This window comes from Oncorhynchus keta, chromosome 25, assembly GCF_023373465.1.
Source record: "Oncorhynchus keta strain PuntledgeMale-10-30-2019 chromosome 25, Oket_V2, whole genome shotgun sequence".
NCBI lineage: Eukaryota > Metazoa > Chordata > Actinopteri > Salmoniformes > Salmonidae > Oncorhynchus > Oncorhynchus keta.
Genome location: NC_068445.1, coordinates 19424340 through 19440651, shown reverse-complemented (window position 1 = coordinate 19440651; position 16312 = coordinate 19424340). Strand labels below are relative to the sequence as shown.

The window sequence follows — 16312 nt, the reverse complement described above, 5'->3', positions numbered from 1 at the left end:
CCCTCAGCACCCCTAGTCCCCGCGGCTATGCTTATGACATTGTTCACATGATATCTGCGTGGCTGACGATATGTGTTTGCTATGCCAGTGCTAACTGTCTGTCATGCATGGGGATATTGAAACATTTAACACACTTCAAGACAAGCGTTGGGGGCCATGGAAAATAATCTGTCTCTCAAAGAGCATTTCCAATCAGGGTCTCACGGGAGAAAAGCAAGAAGTGACATTCCACTGTGTTGAAGACTCTTTATATGAATTTCAAGATCAATTTGTTTGGATTATAATAAATACCACACATTAAACCAGTAAAAACACAGGTGTAGGGAATAATGAAAATGTAGGCTAACGCCCCTCTGATGTCACGAGGTAGACTGCAGTAAACTGTCTCGAGATACGTTTGCAGCACAGAAATCCGCTATGGCAACAGGGGAAAAGGCAAGGAAAAAAATAAAAAAGTTTTGACAACATGGCGCACTATCCTTGAGAAAAGTTTCTATAGAACTCCAAAAAATACTTTTGACGTAATATTTTTACAGTTTCTCGACTACCCGACAACCTTCGGAAACAATTGGAAAACGTATTGAAGAATACACTGGCATTGTATTTAGTGACTTTTATCATGGGATCATAGAAGCCTGCTGCAGAAGACAAGTAGCCTACAAACACACAGGATGGAGAAGCAAGCAACTTTTAAGGAAAAGGTACAGAGCACAAAAACTGCTAGAAAGTTACATGACTTACAAAGATATACCATATTGGTACATTTTGTTAGTGAATAGTTGTCAAATAGCTATCACATTTACTATTGCACTGTCGACTGAATATGGTCACTGCAAATATTTTTCATGCTTAGGCTACGGATGAAATGAGTCGACAAGAGTCAGTTTATAACCAAAAGGATGCAGGGTCAATGCTCACAATGGTCCCGAACAACATTCTGGATGACGCTATTAATGCTGAAAATCTAATTTCGAGACATTATGTAACTACAATGTGCACTGTCCCTGTAAAAATAAAATAAACTCAAACTCAAACAATGCAGGGAAACATTGTTACTAAGTTATTACAATGGTGAAAAGGTGCAGGGAAACATTGTTAAAACGACTACTTTTTTACATTGTGTTTACATTTTTGCACAGTTATTGTGAGTTGATTTAGAAGTCAGTTCAGACAGTTGTAATAATAATAGATGTATATATTTACAGTAGCCTAACACTGTGTAGTCACACTGTATGTATATATTTCAATGATATTGCTATGTAAATACAGAGTCCTGGTGAACCACATGCAACATTTCATGGCTAAGGGATTTGCTAAGCACCTCAAAATTCAGTTCGATTTTTAGATGGATGCATTAACGATTCTTATTCCCTCCAGTTTTCATGCCCTCAATTTGTTGCAGATCATGTTATCATTGGCTTTTGACATGTTTTCATTTTGGTGTGAAGGCATAAACTACCACACTGGTGGAGGTGTGCGTCTTACTCACCATGAGTTCAATATCTGAATAGCTTTCTGAACAGCCCCTGTGTGGTGGTCCACTAGTGTGAGTAGCCTGTATGTGTTCCTTCATTCTGTTCTGCAGTCCTTTGGGAATGACATGTAAGGGAGCTTTATCCAACTGGTCTATAGGGACCCCTAGTTGTCTAGGCTCTCATTATCACAGCACTCTCTCCCTCACTCTCCACCCTTCCTGTCCAGTGCAGTGCCTACACAGATACCCCAGGATGTGTTGGGCCAGAGACCAGAACGTACCCTAGTCTAGATCATAGAGGGGACCTTCAATCACACATCCATTAGCAAATTTAGATTGTGTTAAAAGTGGTTAATAAGAATACAATGACGGCCAATGGTATATCATCAGTATATTAATTTTGATAACAAACAGGCAAAATTGTCTCAGATGATGATGGGTAAGTGTTTAAAATTGACTCTGCTTCCAGTGTTCCACCCCTTTCAGACACCCAGAGAAAAGCTTGCATGCACAAGCTCACAACACAAATGCAATGACAAACACATGCACTGAACAGCAACAAAACAGCCCCCAAACCATACTAGGCCCCAGTCTGTTATTCACCATTGGTTGATGTACATTCTTAGATCATAAACATCTCTTACCAGTGGGTGGCTGCACCAGCTACTGTATGAACACTCCCACTTAGCCTAAATTTACCCCAATCCCATTATTTATCCTACTACAACATGCTTTCACTCCAGTTGTAACACTCAGAAGGAGGACATTTAACAGAGGATGGTAGTTAGCGTACAGGTTGTCCAGATCTGAGCTTCATACATTTTTACTGCCCTAACTGATGCTGTAATTATCGTGATTAACATTTTGCAGAAGGATGCAAAGTGAGGAATGACAAAACCACACTTTCCACAATAGTGTGATGTTGATTGTTGTTCAGTTAATGCTTTCCACAATAGTGTGATGTTGAATGTAGTTCAGTCATAGCCAACGTCTATCCTTCCTCTCCTATCTTTCCCTTTCACTCTCTCACCCTCTGGAAGTAATTACCAGCCATGCTGACTGCTGCTCTGTCCTATCCCAGAATTCAGCTGGAGGAGGTGTGGTATGAATGAGGTATTGTGGAAGCGGCTCCATCAGATTGACAATCTAGAGTTTTTTCATTGAATAATGTATTTAACGAAGCATCTCTGGTCAGCTGACACAACATTTCAAAACCAGTCATTTTCTAAGACTTCCTAAATAGTTTGAAAGAAACAAAGCTGTATTTTTGGGATCTGCAGTGTTACTGAAGTAATTCTAAGTCTTTAGTTGTTTTATTGTGAACTACTGCCTGAAGGTATTGTCTTTGTCTATTTCATGAGTCAGGGGGTTTTGCCGGTTTGCCAACATGGCTTTGAAATTTGCTGAATCAATGATAGGACAAGCTCTCTCTTAGTGTTTAAATTAAACCCCAAAGAATTTGTAAAAGCAGAAAACATTTCTGCTCTCATCTCCATCTTTAAATTGTATTTAATGATTTCACTTTGCAGTCCTTTTGACCTGCCTAATTATGGAACTTCTCCACCTCATTGCCCTCTATCTCCAGTTTTCGATCTTCGGCTCCCGGACAGTTGGCAGTGCGGCACGGCTTGTGGGTGAAGAGGAAGGGGGCAGATGTGGCCTCAGCAAGGAAGAGTTCATGGAGAGAGTTCAGCAGAGCAACGAGGCGTGCCAACGCGGCGACTTCCAGGCTGCCTTGAGTCTCTATGGCGACGCCCTGCGAGCCGACCCACAGAACTGCATCCTCTACAGCAACCGCTCAGCAGCCTTTCACAAACTGGGATGCTACCAGGCTGCCCTGGACGACGCTGTCAAGGCCCGTCTACTCAACCCCAAGTGGCCCAAGGTGAGTCTGTCTGAACCACCCACTGCATCTTAACCTCAAACATGGGACAAGAGGACTTATGAGAACAGAAACACAGCTAAATTCACTCCAAAACAGAACAGTGCATGGTTTTGTATTACACATGTACTGTTTATGGGTTTTAAGATCTGCACATGAACTGAAGAGTTATGGGAGACTAGTGCAAGTCTGAGTTACATGAATGGACGTCCACTTGGTATTAGGACCTATGTGCAATAGCTTGCTGAATAATTAATTTGCTTTGCTCGTTTTGATTGTGCATAAGCGGAGTTGATCAATGTAAGGTTGAGGAAGGTAAGGTAGAATATTTGCTAGGTCTTATCTGTGGTATTGTCTGGGGCATGTGGTTTGACCTACCATAGATTTCACATTGCTCACCCACAGAGGCTGAGTAGGGTGCCAATCCTCTCAGCACCCAACTTGCGTCTTGGATGAATGATTAGGCAGAAAGAGCTGTATTTAAGCTGTGTCTTTAGTGTGTGTGTGTGTGTGTGTTTAAGTGTGTACATTAATTTGTTTGGGTGTGTGTGTGTGTGATTGATTTGTAATGCTCATCTCAGCTCATCTGAAGTCACAGGTCACAGCTCACCTGACTGAGGTCAAGGGAAGTATTTGATTGATATCCAGGTAAGTCTATTTTTGTTTCACAAAGTAAACATTGATTTATCATATTGATTGTATCAATCAATTCTCCAACACATTCTCATGGCAATTTTTTTTGATGCATTGTTCTCATTCGTAAATCTCTGAGTACTGATTGTTATTGAACAGAGTCCAGCAGCGTCAAAGCAATTTCCACGGTGGGAGTTGATGACTAGGGTGGGAATGGTATGGAAGAGGCGAAGGAACATTGTGGTGGCTCTGATGTCAGATAAATCACAATACATCACTGCATCTAAATAAACAGTGTGAAATAACTATTCAGACAGAGAACAGGCCTGCAAGCTGCACTCGAAAACCATCGCCAAAATCTCTCCCCTCTCTCTTTTTGATAGGCCAGCACAATGACCTCTTTGTGGTCTCTGATTGGGGGATGGTTAATCCAGAGCCAGATTATTGCACACAGTCTAGCCTATTACACACCATGTTATATCTGATGCTTTGGTTAGCTTCTGCTTGCACTACAACACTGCGGCTTCTGTCTAGTCCCAGATCTGATTGTCAAGGATCAGTCTTTTTGGTCAGGTGTGAGTCACTCAAGCAGTGGTTGAATTTGATCCTCTGCCTGATCACCACTAGGAGACAGTCTTGTCACATATTCTTCAGAGCCATTGTACAGTACAAGGCTCTGAGATTCTTCTCAGTCAGGCTACATGGGAACTGTAGCAATTTCACCATAGTGCTCTAATTAATGAGGAAATAGACATTACATTAATTAAATACAAAATACATTTGTTCTATGTTATCTTGCCAATGGGTGAGAAAAAAAGTGTAATTACTCCCTCCTATCTTTACAAGTCTAGTTATGGATGATTGAGTAGTGATGGTACATTTTTAATTCTATAATGATTGCATAAAGAAAGATCAAGGGTAATGTTCCTCTGGTCTGGTACAGACAAAGAAAATAAAGAAAAAATATATAACTCAGCCTTAAATTCTTCAGCAGTGAGTTGCATGAAATACTGGCTTGCCTAGGTCTATTTGTTACACATGTGGTAATAATCAATTACGAACATAGCTGGTCTCAAATTGGTATATATGCTTGAGTGGAATGACAGAGCTGATCATGGCCTAATGAAGTAATCAATAAGTAATGCACCTTTTCTTAACCTCGGTTACCAACCAGTCTAGAAGATCTAAATGGATTGTGACTATTATAATGGCAGTCCTTCTCACACTCCTCACACGCTTGTCATTGGCTTTAGGGAGCGAGAGGAGAGGGGGTTTGGTTTACACAGGCATAAGATCAATCCGTAAAGGCTGTGTGTTTGATGAGGGAGGGGGGATTAAATCACAGGAGCGTGCTGGCATTTAGATCCTGTGTGAGTACATGTTTATCATCAATCATCCCTCACCATGGCTGCACCTCTGGATGGGCCCGTCAGGTTGTGACAGGCTCGGCTGCACCCACCCCACCGCCGCACGCACTGCTGAGCAGCCCGGCTTCTGGAAGCCCATAGCCAGGCAGCACTCCGATCTGCTCAGAGAGGAAGCCCTGTCTAACCCGTCAGTTTTATCCCGCTGTTGTAAAGCGCCAGAGCTTTTTCTTTCTTTCTCTCTGAAAGAAAAGAGAAAATATGTGGCGTAATGACCTGAGACAGCTTTAGGCCCTCTGTCCTTCACCCTCCCACAGAATGCAAAGAGGCTGAAAATAGAACAAAATGAAGTGTCATTCAGTAGACAAGTGGCATAAATGTATGCGTGTGTGTGTGTGCGCTTCTGTTTAAGTGAGAAAGAGAAACCATTTGTATGAATGTGTGTTAGTGTGATTCCATTTTTGCCTCCCCAGGCTTCATTCTTTGCAAATGGAATGCTGTCACACTCTTGAACCCCCATCTACACTTTAAGATTAAATACTGTGTGTGTGCCTATGAAAAGGTCGAAACCGCACAGCTGTAGTTGTGAGTTACTACTTTGTGACCCGTTGCTCATGCACTGTTGTTGTTAGAGCACTGTAGGAGTGTCAGAGTGTCTTTACAACTGGCATGCTGCCCACAGCCACAACTCCTCTCCATCTGGCCCTTCACAGACAACACTGCTGCTTCAGTGACACGTTAAACAAATAGCAGCCCTCTGCAGCATCACTCCTCCACTCCCTGTCTCAGGCTGTCTGCTCTACTGATGACTGACAGACAGGACTGAAAGCTCAAAGGAAAGCAGAGGTAGAGTGGCAGTGCTCTGTGTCAAGGGGATCCAACGCCATCTTCTGCATCATTATGCGGTATGATCTGCCCATCGACGGTCTTCAATCTCCTCCAACCTAAAGGGCTTGAATTCACAATGACAACACACCAGCTTGTCAGTTGGAAGGAGAACATTTGATTGGTACTTGTGCTGAAGTTGAGGTTTATGGTATTGGCATACATAAACCCGATCATACTGTATATGCACGCACACTTGGACGTGCGCATACACACAGACATTTATCTGTATCCCTGTGGAAGATGTATAGGGTGAGCTGAGACAATGAGCCGGTGTTTGCGTTGGTAAAGGTCAGTGTGTGGGGACAGAGTGGAGGGCTATGAGGACTGTGACGGGGGACTTTAATTACAGCAGCACATCAGTAATTATGCAGTATGAGGAGTAGCCACTGTCACCATGCTGTCACCCTGACAAGGCACAGCGTTTTTGTTCAACACCGTTGGGTGATGACACTGCCTGTTGATGCTACAAGGAATATGAAGGAACGATTTTAACGCCTCACCCCTCGCCCTCTCAACGCCGCTCTGCTTTTCATGTGAAAGAGAAAGCGCCAGTGCAGGGTATAATCCAGCCCTTCTGACATGACAGTCTGTTAAACCAGTACTCATCTGATCTCAGTGTGTGTGAAGAATAAAACAATTGACTTTGGATGTCACCAGGATAATCATTAAACATGTAGCTCCCACTCCTTTCTTCTCGCTTTCATTCTCCCAGACTGAAATATTTATTTCACTCACAGGGGATACCTGTCCCAGTATTTTCACACACAGTACTGTAGCTGTGGGGCAGAGAGCTGCAGTAGTTATACATACCTTAACACATTGGGTAGGGTTTTAGTGTGTCTGTATAGTAGTAGACAAGGCTGTGACGGTCATAGAATTTTGGTAACCATAATAACCGTTCCAATAGCAAGAAATATTTTGAGTGAACAACTATATTACCATGGAAACTATGAAATCACAATACCAAGCAGCCACTGCGAGTGTACCCATTTACAGAACAAATTTACCCTTCACTAACCCCGCCTCCCTTGGGTACTGTTGCAACCTCAGACAACATTGTCCCGGGAAGCCCAATTCCCCATTCAACCATTGGCAAAATCCCCTCACAATGATTTGAAACTGTGTTTCTAATATACAATGACATTTAACACAGACTACCCGTTGCCAATTAGGAAACTGTTGAGTATATTGTGGTGGACTGTCATTACAATTGCTTCATGGGAACCTGATAAAATTATGTTTGTAGTGTAGCTAGCCACTGAATGGCTCTGAATTCACTGTCAGAATGCAGTCAAAGCTATAACCGCTTTGGAGCAAACTAGTGCTCTCAAATCATATCCTGATGTTGACAGCAAATGGGAATTGTATTCATAACATTGCTAACTTAGCTATCTAACATACATTTAGAAAAAAACAAGTTTTATGAAGTGGCTAGCTAGCTTTAGCAATGTTTGGGGGTCAATGATACTTAGAGCTAACTAGCTGAGGAACGCTCAACCCTGTTCTCTTATATCGAGGCGGAGTTGAGTATTGATAACTGGTCGTGTGATTTGCTAGCAACAACATTGTGTCACCATCAGTCGATACTTGTAAAAATTTCAATTCTAAAAACGCTTACCTGTACAGGTCTATCTGTGGTCCTTCCGTGGTGCTTAAATTCATACTTTTAATAAAAACCTTTATCGAACACAACCACCAACTTTTTTCCCCATTTGTTTTGTTAAACTGGAGACGTAGCGGCCTTGACGTACTACGCAAGCTGAGATTCAATTGGCATAAACTCATTCGTGCTGAGTTGAGCAACACAAATTAGGAAAAAGTCAGTGGTTGAATTTGATCAAAGTTTTAATGAAAAACCTGCAGAAGGACCACAGTTGAACAGGACAAACATAGGTACATTTAAGCCAGTGGAGGCTGCTGAAAGCTCATAATAATGGCTGGAATGGAGTAAATGGAATTTATTTGATACCATTCCACGAATTCCACTCCAGGCATTACCATGAGCCCGTCCTCCCCAATTAAGGTGCCACCAACTTCCTGTGATTTAAGCTTTTTCAGAATGAACATTTTTACAAGTATCGACTGATGGTGACTCAATGTTATTGCTAGCAAATCACAAGACCAGTTATCAATACTCAACTCCGCCTCAATATAAGAAAGGGAAGGAGGATACCTAGTTAGTTGCAGAACTGAATGCATTCAACTGAAATACGTCTTCTGCATTTAACCCACCTCTGAATCAGAGAGGTGTGGGGGGGTGCCTTAATTGACTTCCATGTCATCGACACCCAGGAAGCAGTTGTTGTTGGTGATTAACTGCTTTGCTCAAGGGGGCAGATTTTTCCACATTGTCGGCTCAGAGATTCAAACCAGAGACTTTTCGGTTACTCGCACAATGCTCATGAGAACGGTGTTGAACGTTCTTCAGCGAAGAGCTAGCTAACCAGCTGAGCTAGCAAACAATGTATCAAAAGTATCATTTTGGGATTCGAAAAATTCTCCATTAACAGGCTCTGTATTTCAGGAATCACAGTAGCAAGTTCTGCTGGTGCACTGTTAAATTATTTATCAATTTGCGCCATATCCCCCATTGGCTTGGATGTGATTTAAACGTGAGCTTGTCTGAGGTGTCGGACTTAACGACGGTTACTATCCATTGGAGCACTGCGATTGGTTGCCCAAAATTCTAGGGTGGGACTTAGCGAAGAGTCAATTGCCAGGGTTAGAGGTTCCAAGCCTGTTCTATTCATTCTATTTCTATGTGCAACCAAAGGCATGTTTGTTCCGTTCAGCAAGGAGCAACAAAGTTTCATCACTTTGTTTCTGCCATAACATGGACTCTTAACAGACTCAACTGCACCCATCTTGCCTTCAGTCAGCTGTTCGTTCCACATCAATTTGACGGTTATTTTATTTTTGTAACTGTATTCATCCATAGCTGTCGGTTACGAGATTATACTGTAATTGTGCCAGCCCTATTGTAGTTCCAGTGTGGATCCGTTCGCTTTTGGGAATATTTTGGAATTACTTGGAAGGACTGTCTGTTTCTCTAGGATTGTGAACAGTGGTTTGTTTGCTGGTTTCCTCCTGCACCTGTTCTGAGCATCCTGTTGTAGTTTGAGTAACTGGATGTTTTCCTGTAGAGGGAAAAAAACATAGGTGCTTAGGCAAAATCTATATTTATACTTTTTTTACGTTGAGTAAATGTGGGAAAAAAAGGGGAACTATTCAATCTACTGTAAGTTCCAGCCAGACCATGACATCATTTCCCTTGTTTGCCCCAGTGCATGCCTGGATTTCCTGTAGCAGTGCCAGGGCAAAGAGTTAAAACAAGGTCTCCCCTCTCCTACTCCCATTGCTCAACATCTCTCCCCGCCTCACCCCTCCCTCCCCATTTCTTGGTACCGCCACCCACTACTCCTCCGCTATGCACAGCTTTTTTCCACCCCTGCCCAAAGCCCGGCACGGAGATAGAGAAGTCATGAACCACTAATAAGGGGGTTCCTGTTTGGCTGTGCCGAGGCGAGGGTTGAACTAATGAACAATCAAATGAATGGCATGTAATTACAGGTCAGAGAAAGCAGGACCGACAGAGGGTCGGCGCTAGTGGGTACAAACCTAGAATTATCTGTCTGGAAAAAGTGGACCAGCTTAGTGCTGCTCTTTGCTGTGGAGGGCCATGTGTGTCTATAGGACTCTATACATTGAGCAGAATAAAGTTGAGCAGAATATGAATGTTTATGTTGGGTGAGATGAAGCTCTAACCACACACTAAGTCTGTTATTTCAATTCTGTACTGCACTACTGCATGTTTTCTGTGTTTGTGTTTTATCAGTATGTCTGTCTGCATGCCCTTCTGTCTGAAAGTCCCTATCTCATCACCTCTCCTTCCCCTGTTCCTCTGCGCCACTTCCCTGTCTGTCTGGTTTTGTCTTCACTGACCAGACTAGTTACATCACCTTTTGAAAAAGGCGAGGGAATTTGAAAATTGGACATGGTTGATGTATGAATGAAATAAATCACAAGTGTTTGACTCCACGGGGGCTTTCTGACGCTCACCACTTTCCAGAGTGGAAGGGTTTTATGTCAGATGATGTCATGTGATTTGACGTAGTATGTGTGATGACCTTTCAGCCACCCCACAGCTGTCTGAGACTGGACTGTCCAGAGGGGATGGATGAGTCAGAGCAGGGAGCTGACGTCATCCTGAGCAGAATCTGTTCAGTCCTATGGCAGAGAAGAGCTTATGAGTAGCTTGATCTCCTGTCACTTAAAAAGGAGCTTAGAGTTTTTCAAGAATCAACTGATATCAGGTGGGGCTTTACCTTTTCATTTCAGAGAGCATTCTCAGTCCTTCACATACAGCTATTCTGTAGGTTAAGAAGCTATGAAACATTGTAAGTCTACACAAAATTGGACAGACGAGAGAACAATGTATTCAGTGCAGGAAACAATATATTTTTGTTGGCTACTATTTGACCAGAACTGTTGAAATCAAGAGAAATGCTGCTAATTGCAGTGCAGTGCTTGTGGCATAATGGCCTGCCTCTGACAGTGGGACAGTGTTACAGGCAGTGATACATAGAGTATTTTAGGAAGGAACCTGTTCCCGGTCCTTCTAGCTCCCTGGATCCCTCTCATACTCCCTTTTCTTGCCGTGTTGGCCCTTCCTCTCAAGCAGATCCGGTGCCAGGATAAAGTGACTAAAGGGGTAGTTGAAATCGGCGAGGGGGAAACATTTTGGGGGGTTTTTGCATTGGAATTATATTGAACTCTGCTTATATAATCACACTACACCACAGTAAACATAATGTTCAAATGCTGAGACTCCCAGATCATTGAGTGCTTTTGAAATCTGTAGCCTCTCTCTGCTGCGCTGTATCAGCACAATGGACAGCACCCTACAGCTAGGCTGTGTTGGTAATGAATATAGGCAACAAGCTAGATAGAGCAATTACCCTATTGCAGACAGCCTATGTGAATTCAATGCACACAGCTGTCTTACCAAAATAATGCAAACTAAATGCTGAAAGTAGTAGCCAAGTTATTCATGCATACTGAATAGCAGTTTGTCTTGGAATACCGACACAGCTGTGAATGCGAATGAATGTGAACAGAACAAAACAGTGGTACCAAGTAGGCCTAGAAAACTAAATATCAGAAATCGATAAAGGCATGACAATCTATATTGAGGCTAGTTACATTAACAGTAAACAAACGCACTAAACGAAAGGCGAATGGAGATCCAAATAACCAAAAACATAGCCTACAGCCTACTACAGTGAAATGCAGCCATGAACAGCTGTCTACACTTCAAACATGAAAAATCATACCGCTCGCTCATGAGTTCAGCAACACGTTGTGATATGGTACAATACACTTCTGTGGAACAAATTCGACCCACATAATCAATTAAGCAATGCCAGCCTACCATAAACACGTTTCTAATACATATTATCACATTTTAGGGAAGAACCAGATGCAGACAGTGTTGAAGTAACAAAAGTTTTTTACTAGATCGGGGCAGGCAAAACGACAGCTTAAAGGCAGGCAGCGGTCAGTAATCCAGATCAGAGTCAAAAGGTACAGAACGGCTGGCAGACTCAGGGACAGGGCAGATATAATGGTCGAAACCGGGAAAACAGGAACTATAGAAAAAGACTGGAGCAAGGGGAAAATAGCTGGTAGGCTTGAGGGACAAGGCAAACTGTCAGACAAACAGAGAACACAGGTATAAATACACTGGGGATAATGGGGAAGATGGGGGACACCTGGACTAATCAGGGTGTGACACATAGAATTCAATTTACAGCAACGAAAACCAATGGGCTACCAAAAAACCTATAGACCTAATAGAATATAGCCCATCTATTTCTATTTTTTTGTAAGATCTCCCTCAAATGCCAGTTGGATTAGATTAACTTTCCTCGGGTGTAGCATGCTTCTTCTGTGCTGGCTGAACACGTTGGTCAAAAGTCCCAAATATCAGTCCATGTTTCAGTGCAGTAAGCGTGGTCGGCATAGTGGACAATCGTTGCAGGAATTCGTTGCAGGAAATCGTTGCAGGGAATCAAGTGGGGTCCCTTTGTCTTCATTGAAGCCAGAGTGGATGATTTCATTTATCCAAAAAGTACAATCTTTGTCCCCATGTCCAGTTGCAAACCGTAGTCTGTTTTTTTATGGTGGTTTTATAGCAGTGGCTTCTTCCTTGCTGAGAGAACTTTCAGGTTTTGTCGATATAGGACTCGTTTTACTGTGGATATAGATACTTTTGTACCTGTTTCCTCCAGCATCTTCACAAGGTCCTTTGCTGTTGTTCTGGGATTGATTTGCACTTTTCGCAGCAAAGTACGTTCATCTCTAGGAGACAGAACGCGTCTCCTTCCTGAGCGGTATGACAGCTGCGTGGTCCCATGGTGTTTATCCTTAGGTATTATTGTTTATACATATGAACATGGTACCTTCAGTCGTTTGGAAATGAGTCCCAAGGATGAACCATACTTGTGGAGGTCTACAAATGTTTTTCTGAGGTCTTGGCTGATTTCTTTTGAGTTTCCCATGATGTCAAGCAAAGAGGCACTGAGTTTGAAGGTAGGCTTTGAAATACATCCACAGGTACACCTCCAATTGACTCAAATGATGTAAATTAGCGTATCAGGTAGCTTCTAAAGCCATGACATCATTTTCTGGAATTTTGCAAGCTGTTTAAAGGCACAGTGAACTTAGCGTATGTAAACTTCTGGCCCACTGGAATTGGGATACAGTGAATTATAAGTGAAATAATCTGTCTGTAAACAATTGTTGGAAAAATTACTTGTGTCATCCACAAAGTAGATGTCCTAACCGACCTGCCAAAACTCTAGTTTGTTAAAACCTCTTGCAGCTCCCCCCCTACTTTGTGCAATTTCCGCCTGAAGACATACCCACATCTAACAGCCTGTAGCTCAGGCACAGAACCAAGGATACGCATAGTCTTGGTACCATTTTAAAGAAAACATTCTGAGGTTTGTGTAAATGTGAATTGAATGTAGGAGAATAACACACAATAGATCTGGTTAAGATAAAACAATGAAAAAAAACATGTTTTTTATTTTTATTTTTGTATCATCATCTTTAAAATGAACAAGATAAAACAAATATTCAGATAGGATGATGGGGACAATTTCAGTGAAACATATAAGAAGAGGGCAACAGTACTTGTCCAAAATTTCAGAATGATAACTTCCAAAATGAGTGTTCTACATGACATTTATCATGAAGTCACCCAGGTGTCCCGCACAAGTAGCCCAAATGTACCCAAGTGGCCAAATTAGTGAAGGTATACATTTTGAAACAAATAACTATATATAACATACCAAAATGGTATTCCAACACACACCCCCCCAAAAATATAGAAAAAAAAATAAATACAAAAAAAAAAAAAATATATATATATTATTGATAAAAAAATATATGGGAAAAAAAATATATACATTTACTCGCTCATCAACTCATCCCTGACCGCTGGCTACGTCCCTTCCGTCTTCAAGAGAGCGAGAGTTGCACCCCTTCTGAAAAAACCTACACTCGATCCCTCCGATGTCAACAACTACAGACCAGTATCCCTTCTTTCTTTTCTCTCCAAAACTCTTGAACGTGCCGTCCTTGGCCAGCTCTCCCGCTATCTCTCTCAGAATGACCTTCTTGATCCAAATCAGTCAGGTTTCAAGACTAGTCATTCAACTGAGACTGCTCTTCTCTGTATCACGGAGGCGCTCCGCACTGCTAAAGCTAACTCTCTCTCCTTTGCTCTCATCCTTCTAGACCTATCGGCTGCCTTCGATACTGTGAACCATCAGATCCTCCTCTCCACCCTCTCCGAGTTGGGCATCTCCGGCGCGGCCCACGCTTGATTGCGTCCTACCTGACAGGTCGCTCCTACCAGGTGGCGTGGCGAGAATCTGTCTCCTCACCACGCGCTCTCACCACTGGTGTCCCCCAGGGCTCTGTTCTAGGCCCTCTCCTATTCTCGCTATACACCAAGTCACTTGGCTCTGTCATAACCTCACATGGTCTCTCCTATCATTGCTATGCAGACGACACACAATTAATCTTCTCCTTTCCTCCTTCTGATGACCAGGTGGTGAATCGCATCTCTGCATGTCTGGCAAACATATCAGTGTGGATGACGGATCACCACCTCAAGCTGAACCTCGGCAAGACGGAGCTGCTCTTCCTCCCGGGAAGGACTGCCCGTTCCATGATCTCGCCATCACGGTTGACAACTCCATTGTGTCCTCCTCCCAGAGCGCTAAGAACCTTGGCGTGATCCTGGACAACACCCTGTCGTTCTCAACTAACATCAAGGCGGTGGCCCGTTCCTGTAGGTTCATGCTCTACAACATCCGCAGAGTACGACCCTGCCTCACACAGGAAGCGGCGCAGGTCCTAATCCAGGCACTTGTCATCTCCCGTCTGGATTACTGCAACTCGCTGTTGGCTGGGCTCCCTGCCTGTGCCATTAAACCCCTACAACTCATCCAGAACGCCGCAGCCCGTCTGGTGTTCAACCTTCCAAAGTTCTCTCACGTCACCCCGCTCCTCCGCTCTCTCCACTGGCTTCCAGTTGAAGCTCGCATCCGTTACAAGACCATGGTGCTTGCCTACGGAGCTGTGAGGGGAACGGCACCTCAGTACCTCCAGGCTCTGATCAGGCCCTACACCCAAACAAGGGCACTGCGTTCATCCACCTCTGGCCTGCTTGCCTCCCTACCACTGAGGAAGTACAGTTCCCGCTCAGCCCAGTCAAAACTGTTCGCTGCTCTGGCTCCCCAATGGTGGAACACACTCCCTCACGACGCCAGGACAGCGGAGTTAATCACCACCTTCCGGAGACACCTGAAACCCCACCTCTTTAAGGAATACCTAGGATAGGATAAAGTAATCCTTCTCACACACCCCCCTTAAAAGATTTAGATGCACTATTGTAAAGTGGCTGTTCCACTGGATGTCATAAGGTGAATGCACCAATTTGTAAGTCGCTCTGGATAAGAGCGTCTGCTAAATGACTTAAATGTAAATGTAAATTTACAAAATAACATGGGTAACTATTTACACACTTTCAATATTTGGAAGACCCTCAGTCCTCTATCAAATCAAATCAATTTATATAGCCCCAGCCTAAAACCCCAAACAGCAAGCAATGCAGGTGTAGAAGCACGGTGGCTAGGAAAAACTCCCTAGAAAGGCAAAAACCTAGGAAGAAACCTAGAGAGGATCCAGTCCTCTTCTGGCTGTGCCGGGTGGAGATCACAGTGGTTGTAGAGGGTGCAACAGAACAGCACCTCAAGAGTAAAAATGAACAGTTTAGGGTTCCATAGCCGAAGGCATAACAGTTGAAACTGGAACAGCGGCAAGGCCAGGTGGACTGGGGGCAGCAAGGAGTCCTCATGCCAGGTAGTCCTGACACATGGTCCTTAGGGCTCAGGTCCTCCGAGAGAGAGAAAGAGAGAATTAGAGAGAGCATACTTGAATTCGCACAGGACACCGGATAAGACTCCCATTCGGAGTCAGTGTCACTGTGAAAGAAAATGTTCAGTTAAAATAGTTTCACATATGAGCCCTGTTTCAATAGGTATAATAAACAGATATATAGAGAGAGTTGAAGGTTGAAGGTTGAATATATTAGGTTGAATATATTATTATATATAATAATATATATTATTATTACCTGCTAGATCTACTGTCTCTTTTATATTATGACATTTCAGCTAGATCTACTGTCTCTATTATATTATGACAGACCAGCTAGATCTACTGTCTTTATTATATTACAACAGAACAGCTTTATCTACTGTCTCCATTTCACTTTGGCCATTGATGTGGTCCTGCCCTCTCCTCAACAGCCTCAAATAGGCTATTTCATGTGGGTTGGGGTGGGGCGGCAGACACACGCATCTCACATTTCATGACATTACATGTTTATATATTGCTTCTAAATGTAAAAAAAAATCACAAATAATATTTTATGTTATTAATTTCAAACAAGGGCATTAGCATGATAAGAACTTACCAGTCTAAAACGATGTCCTC

At 43.0% G+C, this 16312-nt stretch overlaps 1 protein-coding gene across 2 annotated transcripts in view; it reads left to right on the top strand.

Moving 5' to 3' along the window:
• The first annotated feature begins 376 nt into the window (after positions 1 to 376).
• Positions 377 to 16312, top strand: part of LOC118357858 (tetratricopeptide repeat protein 28-like) — a 330099-nt gene continuing 314163 nt past the window's right edge. Inside the window, exons 1-2 of one of the 2 annotated variants that reach the window (XM_052478794.1) lie at positions 377 to 701; positions 3060 to 3359. In XM_052478794.1, the coding sequence (XP_052334754.1) occupies positions 672 to 701; positions 3060 to 3359 (330 nt within the window). In that variant the 5' untranslated portion in view covers positions 377 to 671. The remainder of the gene's footprint in view (positions 702 to 3059; positions 3360 to 16312) is intronic. The other variant, XM_052478796.1, reaches the window with a different exon arrangement.